We start from the raw sequence: 19,097 nt of genomic DNA, 5'->3' as shown, positions 1-19,097 counted from the left end.
CATTCAGATTATAGCCTACTTCTATCTTTCTCTGTTGATATATGTATTGGAGGTTGACATGTATGGTACACATGATTTGCACAGGGTATACATAACATAAGGCCATGATTCATGATGGCTTGGATGCAAATCTTTAAGTGTGACGCAGACAAATTGATATTTGACAGTCAATTATTATGAACAAAATCCCATCTTAGAAGTAAATATGGTCCAATGGGTTCTCAAGAGGTCCTTTCTAGCTGACAACAAGAAATGCAAGTTCTTTCTTCCTTCAGGGGTCCTGAAGTTGAATAGATCAATCAACTTTACTTACGTAATAGAAAACATACATGTAATAAGCATGATCCACTTGCCGGAAAAGCATCGATCGACAAGCATGTTACCTTGCATATTATTGTACTTGGTGCATTGCAAACATTGCCACTGATCGTTGAAACGACTGGAGGCAGAATGCGCCTCATGCATGGCATAATCTTTAACTCAAAAAGACGTAAGAATCATTAGCAACTGTGTAGAAAATGCACTTGGTCTTCCACTCTTCGTTATCACTTAGCATATGCTGACTAAATAATTGCCATTTCACCATCATGTTGCATAAAAACAAGCATATGAGGCTTAGAATGTTGGAATTGGCCACCACTTTCTTAAGATATTTGGCTTCTTTTAGGCACACTCCTTCGAGCGGATTCGAGGCCTTTGGACCAATCCTTTAACAAGTCTTTGCAATCATGCTAGTTGTTTATTAGTTTTTATCTATTGCTTTTTCCATGATTGTTGTATTGGGTTGGGTTCCAGGCCATTGGCTTAGGCTACAAGCCAAGCTGAAGATTATTTATTTGTGTAGCTACTAAAATAAGTGTTGTGGGGAAGAAAGAATGATCCAGATCTACATGGGGCACTGTTGCAGGCATTTCCCTAATGGAAGAGGCAAATCTTTCTTGGATCCAGGCTCCTTCCCCTTGCAACATACATGACTAACAACCAATCTCTCACTTTCCTTTTTGTACTTTACAGAGATGCATTCCATGTCGGTGAAAAGGACTAGAAATCACGAATTGCTTGCTATCACTGGACGCATGAAAGGTAGGTGGACATGTCCATTAAAATAAAAGGAGGCAGGGTTGATATAAAGGACTCAAAGATATCAAGGAAATCATAACTCATACAGATGTATAACTACTAGTTTACCCAAAAAAAAAAAAAGATATAACTACTAAACACACCCACACACCCACACACACACACACAAAAATGTAAAGAAGAAGAAAATAGATACAAGAATCATGGCCCGGAATTATGGTGGCTGTTAAAACTTTAAATGCAGTTGCAATCATCATGGCACTTAATTGTTTTGTCAAGTACAATTTCCATGCAATCCTCATATTAGGAACTTCCTACTGTCAAGGTGTACTAGAATTTTAAAACTTAAATGCTAAAGTTCTTCCAGTGAAGAAGGTGAGATGGTAGACATGGTTTTATTTAAATGGATGAAGTTGGCCATCCAATTCATGTGAAAGTGGACACTTCTCATGTTGCAAATGCTCAATTATTAGAAGTGGTTGCTCTAAGAAATCTGCAAAGCAAAATAGATGTTGACATGTCTAGGTTGAATTCAGTGCATGATTGTGATGAAATATTTGGATAAATGGTATAATGCGAAGCAAAACTGCAATATTAGCTCTGAATTATACGATCTCATGGAAGTTACATTGCTCAAGATAAGAGTTTCCCTGGAGCTTTCTTTGATTATAAGTAGGGATTTGGGTATGGATTTGATAAAAACAAAGAGTTGTATCACCAAAGGAAAGAAGACAAAAAAGATCTTCATTTCACAAGATGTGTGCTACAGGTATTGTGGACATAGAAGTACAGTTTATACTTCCCTTTTTAGCAAAAGCTCCAAAAAGCGGCTGCCTTCCCAGCTCGACCTAACGGTCTTCACATGCTCCCCACGAGGATCCATTCACAGAAGCAGTCAAAAGAAATGCCATAAAATATTATAGGTATCTCTCTTTGCTACCAAAATTTGCTCTATACAAACATCCGCATAAAGCTCCCGCTGTAGAAGCTCAAATTTATCATGCCATTAATAAATCATATATAAGTTGGTACAGGCTGTTAATACGTAGCAAGCGGTAGATATGTATATAATAAAGAATTATATAGGAATATGGATCTTTGTTAGGTTAACTGCTTGTTGATAGCAATACGTATTGTTAGAAGCATCTTTCTGTATTATCAAAAATTATTTTATGCAAATGTCCATATAAAACTTATATTGTAGAAAGTCAAAATTTTTATTTCATTAATATATAAATTGGTGGCTGTTAATGTATAGCAAGTGATAGATATGAATATAATAAAGAACTATATAAATATATAGATCTTTGTTGGATTAACTGTTTATTGATAGCAACATGTAATATGATAAGCATCTCTCCTTTCTACCAAAAGTTTTTCTATACAAACGTCCAATAAAGCTTCAATTATAGAAGCTCAAATTTGTCATATCATCAATAAATCATATATAAGTTGGTGCCAGCTATTAATATATAGCAAATGATCGATATGTATATAATAAAGAATCATATAGAGCCATAAATCTTTGTTAGCTTTAATTGTTTATTGACAGCAACATATAACATTAATCTATTTTAATAAATGCTACTTAAATCTAATATGGCATGACTTGTATGGCTTGATATAAACTTAATATATCCATAATTCTTAAAAAACTTAATTTGTCAATAATTTAAAGCATTATCAAATTCCTTTAGATAATGAAATCACAAGATAGTGACTTGTAGCTACTGTATGACAATGTTATAATCGTCACGTTCATTATTTAGGTAGTTGTTGGAGAGCATCAAATTCTACTATTTCCTTGTTGAGAGTGTTCAGAAATATCAGCCATTGTGACGGAGGCAGTGTGGAGATTCTCGCATGTAGTTATTTATGCGGACCGTTCCTTAACTGAAACCGTTCTTGGAATGGCGAACATGGAAGACCGCCGCGAATAAATGTGGTGGCGCTGCAAGCGAGTCCGATTGGTGGCCCGCGGCGCACGTTTGCCTTGCCCACTGTCTCCCCCTAACGTGTCACCACCAAGACCCTCTAACAGCCGCGTGTCACCATTCTAATCGCCTCACCTCCGTGCGCAGTAGGCGCACATTAGTTTTTCCCGCTTATTTTTTTTTCAATTCTTCCTCCCTCCTCCCCCTCTCTCGCTTGACCCGTCGGCCTCCAGCACCCAGGAGTCCCATCACCGCTCCACCCCTTTCCTTCTGACTTCTCTTCTGTGTCTTTGCGATCCCGTCACCGTCCTGCCGCCCTTCCCACCTTTACTCCGCCTTCCACCGCCTCTTAAACACCCGTCTCCCTCCCTCCTCTGCCCCCTCCGCTCTCTCTCTCTCTCTCTCGCTCCACCCCCTCCACCGCCTCACCCCCCCCAAAAAAAAAAGGAAAAAAAATCTTTAACTTTTTTTCCTTTGTTTTGCGATCGAAGAGCTAGGGTTTTGGAGTACTGGAGATGCCGTGGAGCTCGTCCCGTGACACCCGTGAAGCCGCCCGTGAGAATGCCCCACCCCCGATGGCTGCCCCCGTGCCCCCCCGATCCCTCCGGTCCCCTGTTGCTTTCTGATCACGTCACCCCCTCCCAATCAGATCGATATCCGCCTACCGGATCCGATCCCCCCGTCTTGTCCCCCCGCCATCGTCTGCCGCTGGCCGTCTCCAAGGCACGCCGGTTCTTCCCTCCCGCCCGCCCGCGGCCGACCGCCGACGAGGCCCGCCTCCCCTTTCTCCAACCCGATGGCGGATGGGAACTGACCGTTCCCGCGGCGGTGGACATGATCGATGACCACGACCCGGTGCCGCTCCCGCTGCAGCGGCTGTCGAGTGATGGTGGGAGTAGTAGCTTTGGTGGGAGCTTGTTCACGGTGGATGGGAACGTGCTATCGGGAACGACGACGACGGGGGATGGAAGCAACTTCATGGTGGATGGTGGGGAGTTGAAGGACGAGCCTGGTGATCGGAATTGGGCGCAGAGGGCGAGGGAGAGCTACTATTTGCAGCTCTCGCTTGCTACTCGGCTGACGTCGCAGGCGTTCTTGGCAGACCAGCCGCATCTGCTTCAGGAGAGCGCGCAGGAGATTTGCGGAGTCTCGTCAGATTCGGACACCGTGTCATATCGTCTCTGGGTATGTTTTGTTTCTCATATGATGTCAAAATTGGACTGCTCACCTTCTGACATCCATGTTTGGTTTCAGAAAGCAGACTGTTAGTTGGAATTGTGATAAAGAAATGGCTAATTTTAGGGACAAATGTGTTTTTGCTTGTTAAGCTTTCCAGGTGGAAACAGAATATGCGGACTGGAGTAATGTCTGATTTTGTTTTGCTTGTGCTGAGCTGGACACGTGTCTTACCTTCCTTAGACATGTATTCTGTTCCTAAAAGTAAAGCCAAAATTAGATCATTTGAGCAAAAGGAAAATACTTTGTTCATAACAACTTGTATTGGAAAGAGGGTTGGATTAGTTCGATACATTAAGAATGTTTCATTTTTCCAAAATGCGGGCCAAATTGAAATTTGTTAATACCCATATTTTGACTTAATTTGTTTGTCATATTGAAAAAGGAATTTTTAGTAAAAATATTGAAAAAGGAATTCTATTTTGTAAGCCTAATTCTTTGCTCAAGAATCTCCCAAAATACAGTCATTGGATGGGTCCTTTTTGCAAGATTTAGGTTAATATGAATTTAGTTAACATCCATTTTTGGTTTAGGTTGCATTTTTTTAAAAAGGTTTTGTTCTTAACCCTTTCTTTATGAGCAACAGGAGTGCAGATATCCAAATCCTTGTGATTATATTGATACTGTTATAAGAGCTTTTGGAGAGCAGCATTTTAAATGGTGTTATCTATTTTTTTTTCTTCCTTAAGGAATTCAAGATTTCTTATTGAACATAGAAATCATGTTGAGTTAAACTTATCTTTTTCTGGTTTGTGTTGAAGCTTTTCTCCTTTTCTCTGTTATGATCCATGTACTTTTTATAAGAATTTAATGAGGTATAACAGTAGAATCTGTGCCAATTGGAAGTGTCTCGTATAAAGTTTTGAGATGGCAAGCTTTTTTGTATCATTAATGTGGCAACATTTTACGGTCCTTCCTGAATGATTTTGATGGATAGTCAATGACTTTGCACCCTTCATAGTGAACTAATACGAAGTTTCTGAAGAACTAACTTTAAAAATGATGGGTTCATGTGAGAGCTATACGTGTTAAAGGCATACATAGAAAAACAAGGAGTTTTCTTGAATAAGTCAACTGCAGACAAGAAAATTTGCAGATTTTGCTTATATACCTCAAAAAAGCATTTGACAGAGAAGCAGGTATATTTGTGTTTATCCATTAGAAGTAGAAATTGAGTTATTCAGATTGGAAGTTTCATTTGTCCCAGCAAATTAAGTTGGCTTCTTAAGAGAAGGATGTTGTTTCAACACATTCATTTATATGTATTTCGATCAAGATAGCTGAACAATTTAAAGTCGTTAGGTAATTTACTGTCAATTGTTTGTGCAGGTAAATGGTTGCTTGTCATTTTCTGATAAGATATCTGATGGGTTTTATAACATCTTGGGAATGGATCCACACTTGTGGGCCATGTGCAATGAATCAGAGGAAGGAAGGAGAATGCCCTTGTTGATGGCACTTAAAGCTGTTGATCCTACTGACTCATCATTGGAAGTTGTTCTTGTTGACAGACATGGTGATTCTGGCCTCATGAAACTTGAAAATAGGGCTCTAGAGCTGTATTATGCATCCGGAATCACCTTAGAGCTTGTAAAAAAGCTTGCCAGACTTGTTTCAGACTCTATGGGGTATGTCCGTGATTATTTAGTTGCAGATTACTAGGGCATCTTATTATTGGTTGTTTAATTCGAGTGTATTTTGGGAGTTTGAAGGGGTGCATTCAAAACAGAGCAAGGAGACCTCTATAGGCAATGGAAAAGACATACTAAACAGTTGAGAAAACATCAACAGTGCATTGTTATCTCAATAAGTAGCCTGTGTTTTGGCATTTGTAGGCACCGTGCCATTCTTTTCAAGGTATGCTATTCTTTACATACTACCACTGCTACCTTCAATACAGTCCTGATATATTACTGCTGCTATATTTGTTGAAGATCTGTCCATACTGTGCTTTCAAATGTTGTTCTGTTAAACAGTTATGATGGAATGAGACTCGGCATTCGTGCCAAGATATTTAAGTAACATTGGCTGAGCTGGTGTCCATCCATGTTGGCTGGAGAAACCTACTGTCATTCATATTTGAATGGAGAAAATTTGATCAACACGTGTTTTAAATACCTCTGAGTTTATAGTTAACCCCTTTTTTCTCCTATAGAGCTCGTGTTTTTGTAAAGTTTTCCCCTAAATTTCTGGATTTATAACAAATATGGTGATCTGTACATCTGCTGTGGTTATTCGGAGGACTAAAATGTTCTCCTTTGTTTCTCTGCTTTGGACAGAAAATCTTGTAAGACTAGTTTCTGAGAAAGCTTGTTCTAATTTTCTAGCTCTTCTTTTACTCTCCTTTCGGGTGGCCCTCAACATTTCATATTTTGGTACAAAATCATTATATTTACTATCAAAATTAGATATCTAAGCTTTGCCAGAAGTGTGATAATCTGATATGTTATGTTTAAATGATGCTGGGAATTTGAAGAGGAAATCATGGCATAGATGTCAAATGGACATTCAAAATTAGATGTATCTATTGAAACCAATTATGCATGTCTCAACAAACCTATCTCTAGGATGAGCGAGCAAGGCATTTGTAGCCTGTAATGTTAAAAAGACATGCACGGGAGAATAAATAGATTTCGCTTGTCTCTTGGGACGTGTTTGCCTAATCTCCTCTTGTTTCTTTGTTGATGATTAGTCATATTGTATTTTTTTGTTAAATTAGGTTTTCTGTGATTTCTTAATGGAAACTTTCTTCAACAGAAAACCTACTTTACTTTATAACCAATGGGATCTACAAAGCTCGCTGAAAACTCCTAAGTCTCTTTCAAGGTCGTATATTATGTAATTATTAGCTTCATACATAAATGGAGTCCCAGCCCATGAGTCTTCTGCCACTGTGGGTCCAAGGAGGGTCAGATTTACAGAGCCTTACCCAACACATGGAGAGGCTTTTATCATGTTTCAAACTCATGACACCCTGATCACAGTGGAGCAACATTGCTCTTGCACCTAGACTCGCCATCTTATTCACTTCATAGCTATGGCATATCAATGTAATGGACAAAGATTGCCAAAAGAATCCTAGGTATCTACTAAGGCCATATATTAAGTAATCATTGACTTAATACGCATTGGCATATCAATTTTATATGAATCAAATTAGTCATGGTGACCACATTATTTTCGTAATCATATGCAAAAAACATGAGATATGTTATCTTATGTAGCAGGGACAACATAGAAACTTTCTGCTAGGTATTCTTTGATATTGGTCTTCTCTATCAATTGTATCTCCTCTGCTGTATATATGCAGCAACATGATCTCTTTGGCTACATGATCTCTTTGGCTACATATATAAATGAACGGGAATTATTCTAGGTACCTAATCCAAACTTTCCAGGATTGATTTTCTGTATTATTCTTGTGAATAATGGATCAACTTTCCTTTTTAGTAATATACTACAGATAATGTTGTAATCGGGGTTTATGCTTTTAGGGTTTGCGGAGGATGAACATTCTCTTGTTGTTGGGGCAGTTAATATAGGACAACATCTCTTCATTTGCTAAGATTTTTTCAACTTTAGCTCTCATGGTCTGCTACCATTTTAATTATTGAACAACAGTAGCTTATTTTGTGGAAAGCCTCAAAATCACTCAAGCAGGATATCTTTGAAGAAGCTGGTGGGTATGTGACTGCATGTAAATTATTCATGAGATATTTTTTGGAGTTACCATTTGGTTGTAAGATGTAGAGTTATTTGGTGATTATTCACTTATTAAATACAACAACAATCTGACGTAAAGACCTTGATATCTTGTTAATTGCAACACAGATGGAGGGTTGTTGAGCATGTGTTTTCCTGGACCATGTTTTAGTAATATGATGCTTTATATTATGACAATTAGAGATTTACCTATGGTCAATAGAAATGATAGATAAGGAATCTATGATGGTGTTAAAAAATAAGGACCTGATCTAAACTGTATTTTTTTTTTTTATCACTGCACACTGCACAAAGTTATCAAACAGGTAAAAGCTTGAATTCAGGCAAAGAATGGAAACTAAGACCATTGAAGGAAGAACAAAAAGAAGGGCAAGAAGGATCAGGCAAGGCGTTGTCATTTATCTCCAGAACCATCACACCACTAACCTTGTCATTGAACTCCAGAACCATCACTAATAGCCAAACAATTCATATCAACTTTCGTGCAAGCATCTTTGGCATATTGTTCTTGTGCTGCCCTAGTTTCATGAGAATCTTTGTTCCTTGATCGCATTATACCACTCCACCAAGTTTGCCACACTCCAAGACTAAAGTCCTATCTCATTTGTCCAATGTCATTTCATATCTCACCTAATAGCTCCTTCGGAAATATGTAAGAATTTTCAAACCTTGAAAATTTGGCGTCATTAATATTTGAGTTAATAAGGCACAGACAGCAGGATAAGAAAGATGTCACCATAAGAAATATTTCTCTCTTATTAACAGGGATATTCATGTCGAGTATCTTTCTTCCACATTGAGAACTGTGAAGAGGATTTTCCACTACTCTGTTAGTTCTCATCTCTTAGTATTTACAGAAGTACGTTATTCATTATTGATAATTATTTTCTATTAAAATCATTTTATAAAACATAAATATGGGCATTATTTATATTTATATGATCTTTATATGAAGGCTTTATTTGCCTTTCCCAAGATTGGGGCAGAAGAATCATGAATATAGATTATAGAGTTGTCCTTTTGCAAGAACTACAAATGTAATTAGTCCATCAGCTCTTACATTTTATCCTAAAATAAGCAGGAACTGGCTGACCACATAGGTTTGCCATGCCGGATAGCTCAAGGTTGCAAATATTGCTCCTCAGCACATTCTTCTTCTTGTCTTATCAAAATCAATGATGGGAAAAAGTCGTTTCGGTAAGTCTCTTGTAGTTCTCTGAAACTTAGTTTTCTTACTCTTTTGTTTTACTTCATAATCCTCTAGTAGACAATTTCGCACTCATGAATCATGATACACTACTGAAACCATTTCTGACTTGTAAGTCACTTAGAGTTGTTTCTGAGCAGAAGTATAGGTCAGTAGTAATTTGTCAGATCTTAGCACCCTTGGTCATCACATATTTTAAAGTTGGTTGCTGTCAAACACATACAGCTCATAGCCTAAAGTAATATGCTATACAATTGTAGCCATGCTTCTTGATTAATAACCAAACTAGATTACTGTAACTACTACTAAATGAACATGACCATGCCCATGACAAATAATATTAACATGTTTAATATACTTAGATAAGTCATAAAACACAACAAATACTACATACCTAAACAAGCAATACTGAATAAATGTCTTCTTAGGAGCTGATTCATGTTTTAAGGTCAGATGCCATGAGTTCTGACACATTTTATAGCATCTCTTTTTCATTCCTTTCATTCTCTATTTCTCTCTTTCTTTTTTAAACAAATTTAACAGGGAGTATGTGGTAGATCTAGTTGGCGAACCAGGAAATGTTCGTGATCCAGATTCATCCATCAATGGGCACTTACTCTCATCTGTGCCTTCGCCATTCCAAGTTTCTCGTTTGATAGGTTGCCAAAATTATTGTACTACTGAGACTCCTTGGAATCAGATGCTAGTCCAAGAGCATGCAGGTGCCCTTGTTGCAAATGCTCATTATTCAGGTACTAATTTTTTTTGCCCCATATTCCTACCTCATGAGATAGTTGACTGACATGCTGTTGGTACATAACCACTCGAATGGGTATGTTCAATAAAAATGGTAGTAGTGGCCTGAACCCACAAAACTACCTTGCTTTATGGGCACCCAAAATCCCATTTAGCAGGTCTTTTCTCTAGTCTGTTACCAGGGATGAGGCATTGTTGAATTTTTCTTCTTAAAGATATCAGTTATCCTTTCAATAAATTGTTAGATGTTATTAAATAGTTTCCAATCCTTTGTCAAGAAAATGAATTTATGTAGCTTTTGGTTGTATATAGTTGTTTGGTTATTGGTTATCATGTTACCATAGACTTTCCAAATATGTGCATGGTGTTCTCAAACAATGATAACATCTGATATGGTTAACCTAGAGTCAAACTACTAAAGTAGGCCAGAAGGTTCTCAACTATGCTAGAAGATTCTCATGGGCGGATCAGTTCTACTTAACAAAAATTAAGTACTGGCTTACCTCGTTATCTGTTGAGACTTGTCTGAGTTGCAACACTTCAGCTGCCCAAGCTGCAATTGCTAAGCTAGTTTTGTTTCTTCTATGCTTATCATCATATTTGTTCTTGATTTCTATTGAATCTTATTTCCTTGGTGCCTTTGTGTCTTGTGTTCATGGTTTCTTGTTATTACTACTACATATATTTATGGACAAGTGTGTACCTAATTGAACTTTGAAGTTTGGACTATTTGCCATTAGTTGTCTAGGTCCTTGCCTATTGGTTAAGAGCACGGCTTCTTTCAAGTAGGAATCTAACCTAAATTATATTAGGTTTCTTGGACGCAGTTGCAAGAACCTCTATACACAGAAATACCAAGGTTGATGATAACAAAGATTTTGTTCAAGAAGCTTATCAGAAAGGTATTGCTTCGAGCTGTAGTCAATTCACAAAGAATTGGAACGGCACATCTGAAATACAAGTATCCAGACGGCTGAAATGTAAGGAAACTGGAGGCAAGGGTGAGAATAGCAAGAGTCCTTCAAGAGTCACCACACCAAGATACTTTAGTCTTGAACCTTCTCTTGCCATGGACTGGCTTGAGATATCTTGGGATGAATTGGAAATGAAGGAGCGCATTGGTGCTGGTACTTCTTTAATAAAAGATTGCATTGGACAAGCATATACTTTCTGTTATAGGACTGTTATTTTGTTAATATAATTATTCTTCATTTTCTACTCATACTATGAGTTTATGCTTATTTGCATATTTTCCATCCTTAGGTTCATTTGGAACTGTGTACCACGCTGAATGGCATGGATCTGTAAGTACTCTATACTTCTGTATTCCTGATTTAAGTCACTTATATGTCAGTTATTAAATTAAAGTTTATTTGGGCTTACATCCAAAAGATGTTGCTGGATTGCTTTATGCACTTATACAGAAAGCAATCTAATGTGTTCCCCTAATTGAGATAATAATGCAAATTTTGCCTCTACGATTTTCAAAGAAACAAGTAAATCATTTTTTTATGAAAGTGGTCTGTGTAGCTACTTATGCAGTCACTTGCGTATGTGGCCTCCTGGCTGCCCCTCATAGAATGAAGGCCTCTTGTCTGTCAATGGGATGAATGACATTTGCCCAATGAGCATGCATAAGCCCAAACCCAGATATTTGGCCCTCCATCTCCTTTGTAATTTTTATCTTAACTTTTACTGATTTATTTCTTTTTTTTACTTTGTTATGTATTAGTCATTTTATTTTATTTTTGCATATTTATTAAATATGATCTGTCTAGGTGCTTGCCTAAATAGCAATGTACCGCCTAGGAACCATGCAGTAAAATGCAGCTGCTATTTGAAACATCAAACACATGCAGACAGTTGGATCTATTACTTCACCTTGCACTGATTTATTTAAAAGCAGAAAAGATAAAGTCATGAATCAAGTACTATCATCACCACAGAAGTTAATGCCCAGACTTTACCAATACCACCTCCCCCCCCTTTTTAGTTTATGGTATGTATAAGAGTGGTGAAATGTTATATTACCATTTCTATTCTTCAATGAATTCCACTTACTTAAACAGCTGCTTTAATTGGACTACTCATCCACAGACTTATTCAACCAAGCTCTACTCCAAATCCCGCTAAACAAGTCATCTGCATCCATAATATGCGTTAGCTAATTACCGTATGGTAAAAAACAAGCAGAAAATGTAAAATTGGGAAATATGATGTGGAGTGAAAGAATTTGCTTGGATGTAGAAGTCTTTCTCTCTTCATCAGCTTTTCTGCAACTTTTGTTGGCTGAAATTTTGTTTCTACTTTATCCTTCCATAAATTAACACTATACAATGTGAGGACCTGTTTCATGAAAAGCATGAAATGCAGGATGTTGCAGTGAAGGTTCTTACCTACCAAGATTTTGGTGAAGATCAGCTGAAGGAGTTTCTTAGAGAGGTACATCTGTACATATACTGAATATAATAATTGAAAAATGGAATCTTTTAGTAAATTTAGTGATGCATAAATAGTAACATCCTGATGAATTCTGTACAAAATTAATTAGTCAACCAATAGCATCTGACATTAATATCCACTTACGAGCTCTTAATTTGTTAATCTATTTTCACTTCTAGCATTATAAGATGTAATCAGACTTCCAGTACTTTTTTTGATCTCTTTTTGTGAATGTTTTTGCTGAATAATAAATTGAATTGCAAATTCTGTGCTCAAGAATTCATGCCAACAAAACTGATGCTTAGCTCATTCACTAATTAGGTTTATTCGTACAAAATGTCATCATATCAACAAGATCATTAATCTATCCTGAGATACATCTTGCTATTATTCATTGGTTTTCAAATATCAAGATTATTAATCTGTATCATCTAACAACAATGTTGTTTGATGCATAATTGGCTACATATTAAGGTGCTGTTTGGTTGTCTATTAGTTTATCAAAGTTGATGTTCATGAAACTTGATTTTGTGAAAAGCAGGAGACCAGTTTCTCCTCAGACTTATTTTTCAGTTTTTATGACCTATCAGGTTTTTTTCTTTAAAAAAGAACAACCAAGTTTATGAGAAGCAGCAAAACAAGTGTTTTAATAAAATCTATTTTAGGTTTTGTATAAACCCATAATGTTAAAATGGGAAAACCGAAAATTCATTAATGGATTTCGATATCTATGCTATGGTTGAACAGCAGATCTAATGTGAGCACCAGTGGTCAGTACCTCTGTTCTTAACTGATTTAATCATAATAATTTTGGTTATGAAGATTTGGATAGGGGAATGGTATGAGCAAGGTATGCTGAACCGGTACCACCGGCCGTTTTGGCCGGCCGGCGGTACAGTTCGGTATGGTTTCATACCGTACCAAACCGACGACCCGAACCGGAAGAAAAAAAGAGAGAAATAGAGAGAAATAGAGAGAGAGAAAGAGGAAGAAAAAAAAAAGGGAGGGGAAGGAGCCGGCGGGGCCGCCGGATGGCCTCCGACTGGCCGCCGTGGCTGTCGGAGGGCGCAGTTCACGTGCGCGGCGCCGCAGGCGTGAAACAGGGGCACCGCCCCTGTTTCGCAAATTTTTTAAAAAAACATGATTTTAAGTGAAGTCGGCAAACGATTTGTCGGCTTCACGATTTTTATTTTTTTTTAAAAAAATTTTTAAGTCGGCAACCCAATTGCCGACTTCATAAGTTTAAAATAAAAAAAAAAATCAAAACAGACGTCGTCTGTTTCGAAAAAGAAGAAGGGGACGGAGCCGCAAAGGGGCTCCGCCCGCTCAACCGCCCTCAGGCCGTCGGCTCGCTGGCCACTGGGAGTCTCGCAACGGAGGCACCATCCGTCTGGTAGGTTCCCCGCCCCCCTTCCGAGCGCTCTCTCTTTTTTTTGCTCTCTTGAGAGCCCTATCGGGCGATACGGGGCTCAGAAGCCTTCCGACGGCCGCAGCCGGCCACCGCCGGCCTCCGACGGCTCCCACCTCCCTCCTTCCCCTCCCCTCTCTCTCTCTTTCTCACTTTCCGTTCTTTTTTCTTCGGTACCACCGGTGTACCGATTTTACCGGCCGAATCATGCCGGTTCCCCACCGGTCCGATACGAGATGGGGTGTACCGGCCGGTTCGGCACGGTATGGCAAATCTTGGGTATGAGTGTAAGATGGTGAAGAAAGGATTCAACAAATAAAAATCCTGGAAGAACTGAAAGGAGAGGATTTGAGATACCTACAAATAATATTTAATATTTACATATATATATTCCATATATATATATATATATATATAAAACCTCAAGAGAGTTTGGGCTGGGTTAATAAGTTTTTGCCAACCCATGCCTGGCCAAAAATTGATTCGGTCAAAAAATTTAAGCCTGACTTGACACAACGGACCAAATATCCCTGCCTAGGCCTGCCCGAGATTAGTCTGAGCCTCATTTGCTCAGGTCTAGTTTGAACTTAGGCCTCGGTGTCTGCTATGAGTTTGGTTATTGTACCCAGAAGCATATCCTAAGGCTATATCATTGTGAAGGGAAAAAAAATTCCAAATTACTTGTTATAGCATTGTTTCACCTGTTGCCCAGCAATCATTTCATCTTTACATAGTTCCTCTACAAAAAAAAAAGGAAATAGAAGAAAACAAGTCATTTGGCGGAACCTATGTCTCGTTGCATCATTTCTCATTATTACAACCATGCTAGGAGCTAGGAAGCAGTCACAATCATTGTGGCTTGAAATTTATCAGTGTGTGGAATTCCTGTATTAATGTAATTGCTGTCAACTTTTTGAGGAGATGCTTGTTGATTGTGCATACTTAGGATGTGGTGCTCAGAATTGCAGTGGAAGGTTGTTGTGGTTTAATAAGGTCCAAGGATGGTCTGTTAATGAGGAGCAATATACAGATATAGAGGTGTTATGTGACATGCTGTCAAGTCTCCAGTTGCCAGTGTTTCCAAAACGAGAGTGCATTAAATACCCATACATAGAGCATTTTACCCTAATGTTTAGTATAATTTTATGATTTGCTTGTTTTATGTTCAATTCTGAGCCCTCTTTGTAATTACAGTGATTACTTACTTTATGATGTGATATACTATTTAAAATTATACACATTGGGATATCATGCCTACATTGTAGATCAGTATAGATTTGTAACCTTCAGTACTTTTCCTGTTGAGTACCTTAAGCTTTTGAATTCAGTCGGCAGAGAAATGATAATATTTATTCAGTTTTCATAGTTTCCTAAAACAGGGAAACTTCATTTTATTATAATCTACCATTTGGGCTATGTCATTCACAAGTATGGCATTTGCAAGTACTAGAAAATGAGACATTGGACATCATACAGCCATACATACAAAAGAGGCTTTAACATGATCTGCTGATAACCCTATCAAAATGAGTATATCCAGTCTGGATGACATTTATAATTAACATGAAGCTTCTTTGACGAATAATGACACCTTTTTTCCTCTTTGCACTCATCACCAATGTTCATTCGAGGTAGTTCACCAGTTTCTTAGGTTCTGTCCTAAAGCAAGTATCATGATCACTTGTAGGTTGCAATAATGAAACGTGTTCGACATCCAAATGTTGTACTTTTCATGGGTGCTGTCACAAAGCACCCTCATTTGTCAATAGTGACGGAATATCTGCCAAGGTAACCTGGGTTAACATGGTCTAAAATTTTGGAAACAGAAACTATTTTGCCTTAATTAATTCTTTAGCTGTAGTCTTTTTAATATCTTTGAGAAACAGGGGAAGTCTTTACCGTCTGATAAATAGAGCAGCTGCAGGAGAAATTTTGGACCTGCGACGTCGATTGCGTATGGCACTAGATGTGGTTTGTATACCAGTGCCTTATTTTCTCTGATGTGAAAAGCATAAATTTCATTAAAATTTGAATCATTTTCCAAATCCAGGCCAAAGGCATCAATTATCTCCATTGTCTCAATCCTCCTATCGTTCATTGGGATCTTAAATCTCCTAATTTGTTGGTAGACAAGAATTGGTCAGTGAAGGTAAGCACCGGAAAATTTCCCCCTACCCAACAAGAAGAAAGAGACTCTTCTTCTTCCTTTTTATTCTTCTGAGGGAAAATTTCCCCCCTCATCATCCTGTTATGTATGCAGGTATGTGATTTTGGTTTATCCAGATTCAAGCCAAACACTTTTATATCCTCAAAATCTGTTGCTGGAACGGTTAGCATTTATATTCTTTTGATTCTATTCCACATTTTACAGTTTGACTTGTGCACTGGTGTTGAAATTTGCCTCATGCACTTCCACACCTCTTCTATGAAGAAAGAAAAAAAAATATCTTTTGCATCTTGGCTAATAGCTTACAATTGATGCTTTCTGTTGTGTATTAATTTTTCTTATTTCTTTAATTAGTTTTTCAGAATTTTTCAAAATTTATATGCATGTTACTTTGCTTTCTGCATCTGCATCTTGCTTAATGATTCGATCATTAGTTGACTTGGAAGGTTTAAGCCATGGTGTTCCGTACTGGCCTGAACCGGCCTGTACACCCCGTACCATACCGTATCAGTGGGAAATTGGTTCGGTTTAGGCCGGTTTTTCGAAAAATGGTTCGAACCGGACCGAATCGGTTGGTTTGGTACGGTATCGGCCCGAACCGTTCAGTTCGGTATCGGTCCAGTACGGCTTGATTTTTTTTTTCTTTTTTTTTGCCTGTTGGGTGGGATTTTTTTATTGTCGGTATGGGCCGGTACGGTTCGGTACTGCATCATACCATACCGACCGGCAACCGATATGGGGTCCGGTACCGGTATTTAAAACGAACTTTAAAACTTCACTTGTTTTATCTAACATTTCATGGGAAAGATATGAGTTTATTGTTTATATTACCTTTCCTCGTCTTCTGATTTTTTTTTTTTTTGTGGGCCTTTTGGCTCATAGCAACATGGCTGTGTGGCTTAGGAAAGCCATGAGAATTCTTTTTCTTTTTTCTTTTTTTTTTTTTTTTTGAACCTCTGGAGAGCTGGGTATCTGTTGCTTTTTGTTAAAGACGAGTTACAAGGGCTATCTGTTGCGTTGTCAAGTCACGTCTCCATGGCTATGTTAATCACATTATGTGAACATGAATCCATATATGAGTTGAATGATTTGTTTTTCGACTTCCTTTGTAAGTGTGCTTATGGATATACATACAAGTTTCTTCTTGTTAGCTTTATTCGGATTTTCTGTAAAATCTTCATCTTAGTATGAGAAGATTGGCATAGCATGATGTTCCTGCAAGTTGTGCTTCTGTCTGGCATTATACAAAAATACTCAGCATGAAATTTCTGTCCTGCAGCCGGAATGGATGGCCCCAGAATTTCTCCGGGGAGAGCCATCAAATGAGAAATCTGACGTTTACAGCTATGGAGTGATCATATGGGAGCTTCTTACAATGCAGCAACCTTGGAGTGGTCTTAGTCCAGCACAGGTATTTAATTGAGTAATTGTAATAATAATTCCTATATATTTCTTTGTTGTTTGCCCATCAAACAATACCTGTCATCGTCAATATGATATTTTTATTTTTATTTGATACTTAAAATGCAGGTAGTTGGAGCAGTCGCATTTCAGAACAGAAGGCTCACAATCCCTCAAAACGTTTGTCCTCTGTTAGCTGCTCTTGTGGAATCATGCTGGGCTGAGTAAGAATGCTTTCTACTATATTTGATCATTTTGCTATAAACATATAAATAGTTTTAACAAAAACAACCTATTTCTGTGATCTTATAAATTTGTGCAAATGGACGGAATAGGTTGTACATGAAGACCACCTGACAATAGCTGTTCCCACTGAAAAAGGCTTGTAAAGAATCAGCCAGTTCTAAAGAACCAGCCAGCCGCTCAAGCACACCCATCTTTCTTCTTCTCAATGATGAATATAAACATTAAAAGGGATTACTATTAAGTATTAACCATCTTTCTTCGTTGTCCCTTGTTGAAGGCTATGGCTATCCGTTCAGTTATCCTAAACTGTTGCTGTAGGAACATTCAAAGTTGTATGCCATAACGTATACCATAACTAATAAGAAGCCAAGCTTCATACCTGAACCATAAACCATGCCAAAAATGATAGCCGAGTGCCTGGTACCACAAATCATGTTCTATCATATGAACGGAGCTGAAATGTTTGTGTTCAATTTAGAAATTACTTGTACTGCGCATAGTAATGAGGCCCCATCTGGAGCATTTAGCATCTTCAATGGTGAGATTATAAATTAAATCTACAGGAGCTTCGAGGGGATTTTTGGATACATATTTGAAATCCAGTTAAGCTGCTCGTGTCGTAGTACCAAATCAGTCAAGAACTGAAGGTATCAAATCACGGCTGGTTATGGGGTGAATTTCTTTGAAACCTTTTGAAATTCAATAAAATAGTTTGATCTGGTTTGGGAGGGGAAAAAAAACAAGAAAAAGACATGCTTTAGTATGGCTTCTTATTTCTCTAGTACGTCTTAAATAGAAATATCAAATCTCGAAATCTACTTTTTCTCAAAAATTTAATTTATGCTTGTCAATATTGCTTTTGGAGTGTAAATCACACTATTAATCTGTTGCTTATGCAGTGATCCAAGACAGAGACCCTCCTTTTCAAGCATTGTGGCTACGCTGAAGAAGTTATTGAAGTCACCGATGCCATCAGCATAGATGGTTTGCTCGTGGGGAATCATCATGCAGCTTCTTCGCTGTCGGTTGGTCTTGGCTGCTCCTAATGTTTATGGATAGAACAGTTATAGATATAACCGAGCTTACATAGAGCTTCTTCATTAACATATTCCAAAATATTGAAATAGCCAAATAAAAGGGCACATATCAGGGGCGAATCTGGCATAGTTGCGTTTTTGACCTTTCTCCCGGCTCCAATGTAATATCAGTCGATGTTATATTTGAATGGATCGCATTATATTATCATAAAAACAAAGGTTTATCCAGTGTTCCCGTTAAAGAATGTCTAGCACATCATATTTGCAAGATAGTTTTTCCATACATTGGTAGGTATTTGTTCATCAAAATGATAGTAAAGCTTGACAAACATGGTAGCATAAATGGTAGACAGGTCAAACAATCAATGGAAATAAACCCACTCTAAAGGAATTTTGTTTGATGATAACTGCTTTTGAGAAAGTAGTTGCTGCAGCTGGGAATGGAGATAGAAGGTTGTCA

At 37.9% G+C, this 19,097-nt stretch overlaps 1 protein-coding gene across 4 annotated transcripts; it reads left to right on the top strand.

Moving 5' to 3' along the window:
• Positions 1–3,441: 3,441 nt before the first annotated feature.
• Positions 3,442–18,882, top strand: LOC105039764 (serine/threonine-protein kinase CTR1). Of its 4 annotated transcripts, none has more exons than XM_010916022.4 (15): positions 3,442–4,199; positions 5,580–5,878; positions 5,963–6,107; positions 9,055–9,170; positions 9,724–9,932; positions 10,764–11,063; positions 11,200–11,240; positions 12,310–12,378; positions 15,474–15,574; positions 15,673–15,757; positions 15,837–15,935; positions 16,047–16,115; positions 17,233–17,364; positions 17,484–17,578; positions 18,500–18,882. In XM_010916022.4, exons 1-15 carry the CDS (start codon positions 3,576–3,578, stop codon positions 18,579–18,581), a joined length of 2,466 nt encoding a protein of 821 aa, XP_010914324.1. In that variant the 5' UTR covers positions 3,442–3,575; the 3' UTR covers positions 18,582–18,882. The 4 variants fall into 4 exon arrangements, with proteins under 4 accessions (XP_010914324.1, XP_010914323.1, XP_010914327.1 ...); XM_010916021.4 differs by having other exon boundaries at positions 10,749–11,063; XM_010916025.4 differs by lacking the exon at positions 10,764–11,063.
• Positions 18,883–19,097: the final 215 nt, after the last annotated feature.

This window comes from Elaeis guineensis, chromosome 1, assembly GCF_000442705.2.
Source record: "Elaeis guineensis isolate ETL-2024a chromosome 1, EG11, whole genome shotgun sequence".
Lineage (NCBI taxonomy): Eukaryota > Viridiplantae > Streptophyta > Magnoliopsida > Arecales > Arecaceae > Elaeis > Elaeis guineensis.
This window is presented reverse-complemented; position numbering and strand designations above follow the sequence as displayed.

Coding starts and splice junctions, on each gene's coding strand:
- LOC105039764 (XM_010916021.4), top strand. CDS start 3,576: ATGCCCCACCCCCGATGGCTGCCCCCGTGCCCCCCCGATCCCTCCGGT. Junction 9,933..10,748: donor TGCAAATGCTCATTATTCAG/GTACTAATTTTT, acceptor AAATTATATTAG/GTTTCTTGGACGCAGTTGCA. Junction 11,064..11,199: donor GAAGGAGCGCATTGGTGCTG/GTACTTCTTTAA, acceptor TTCCATCCTTAG/GTTCATTTGGAACTGTGTAC.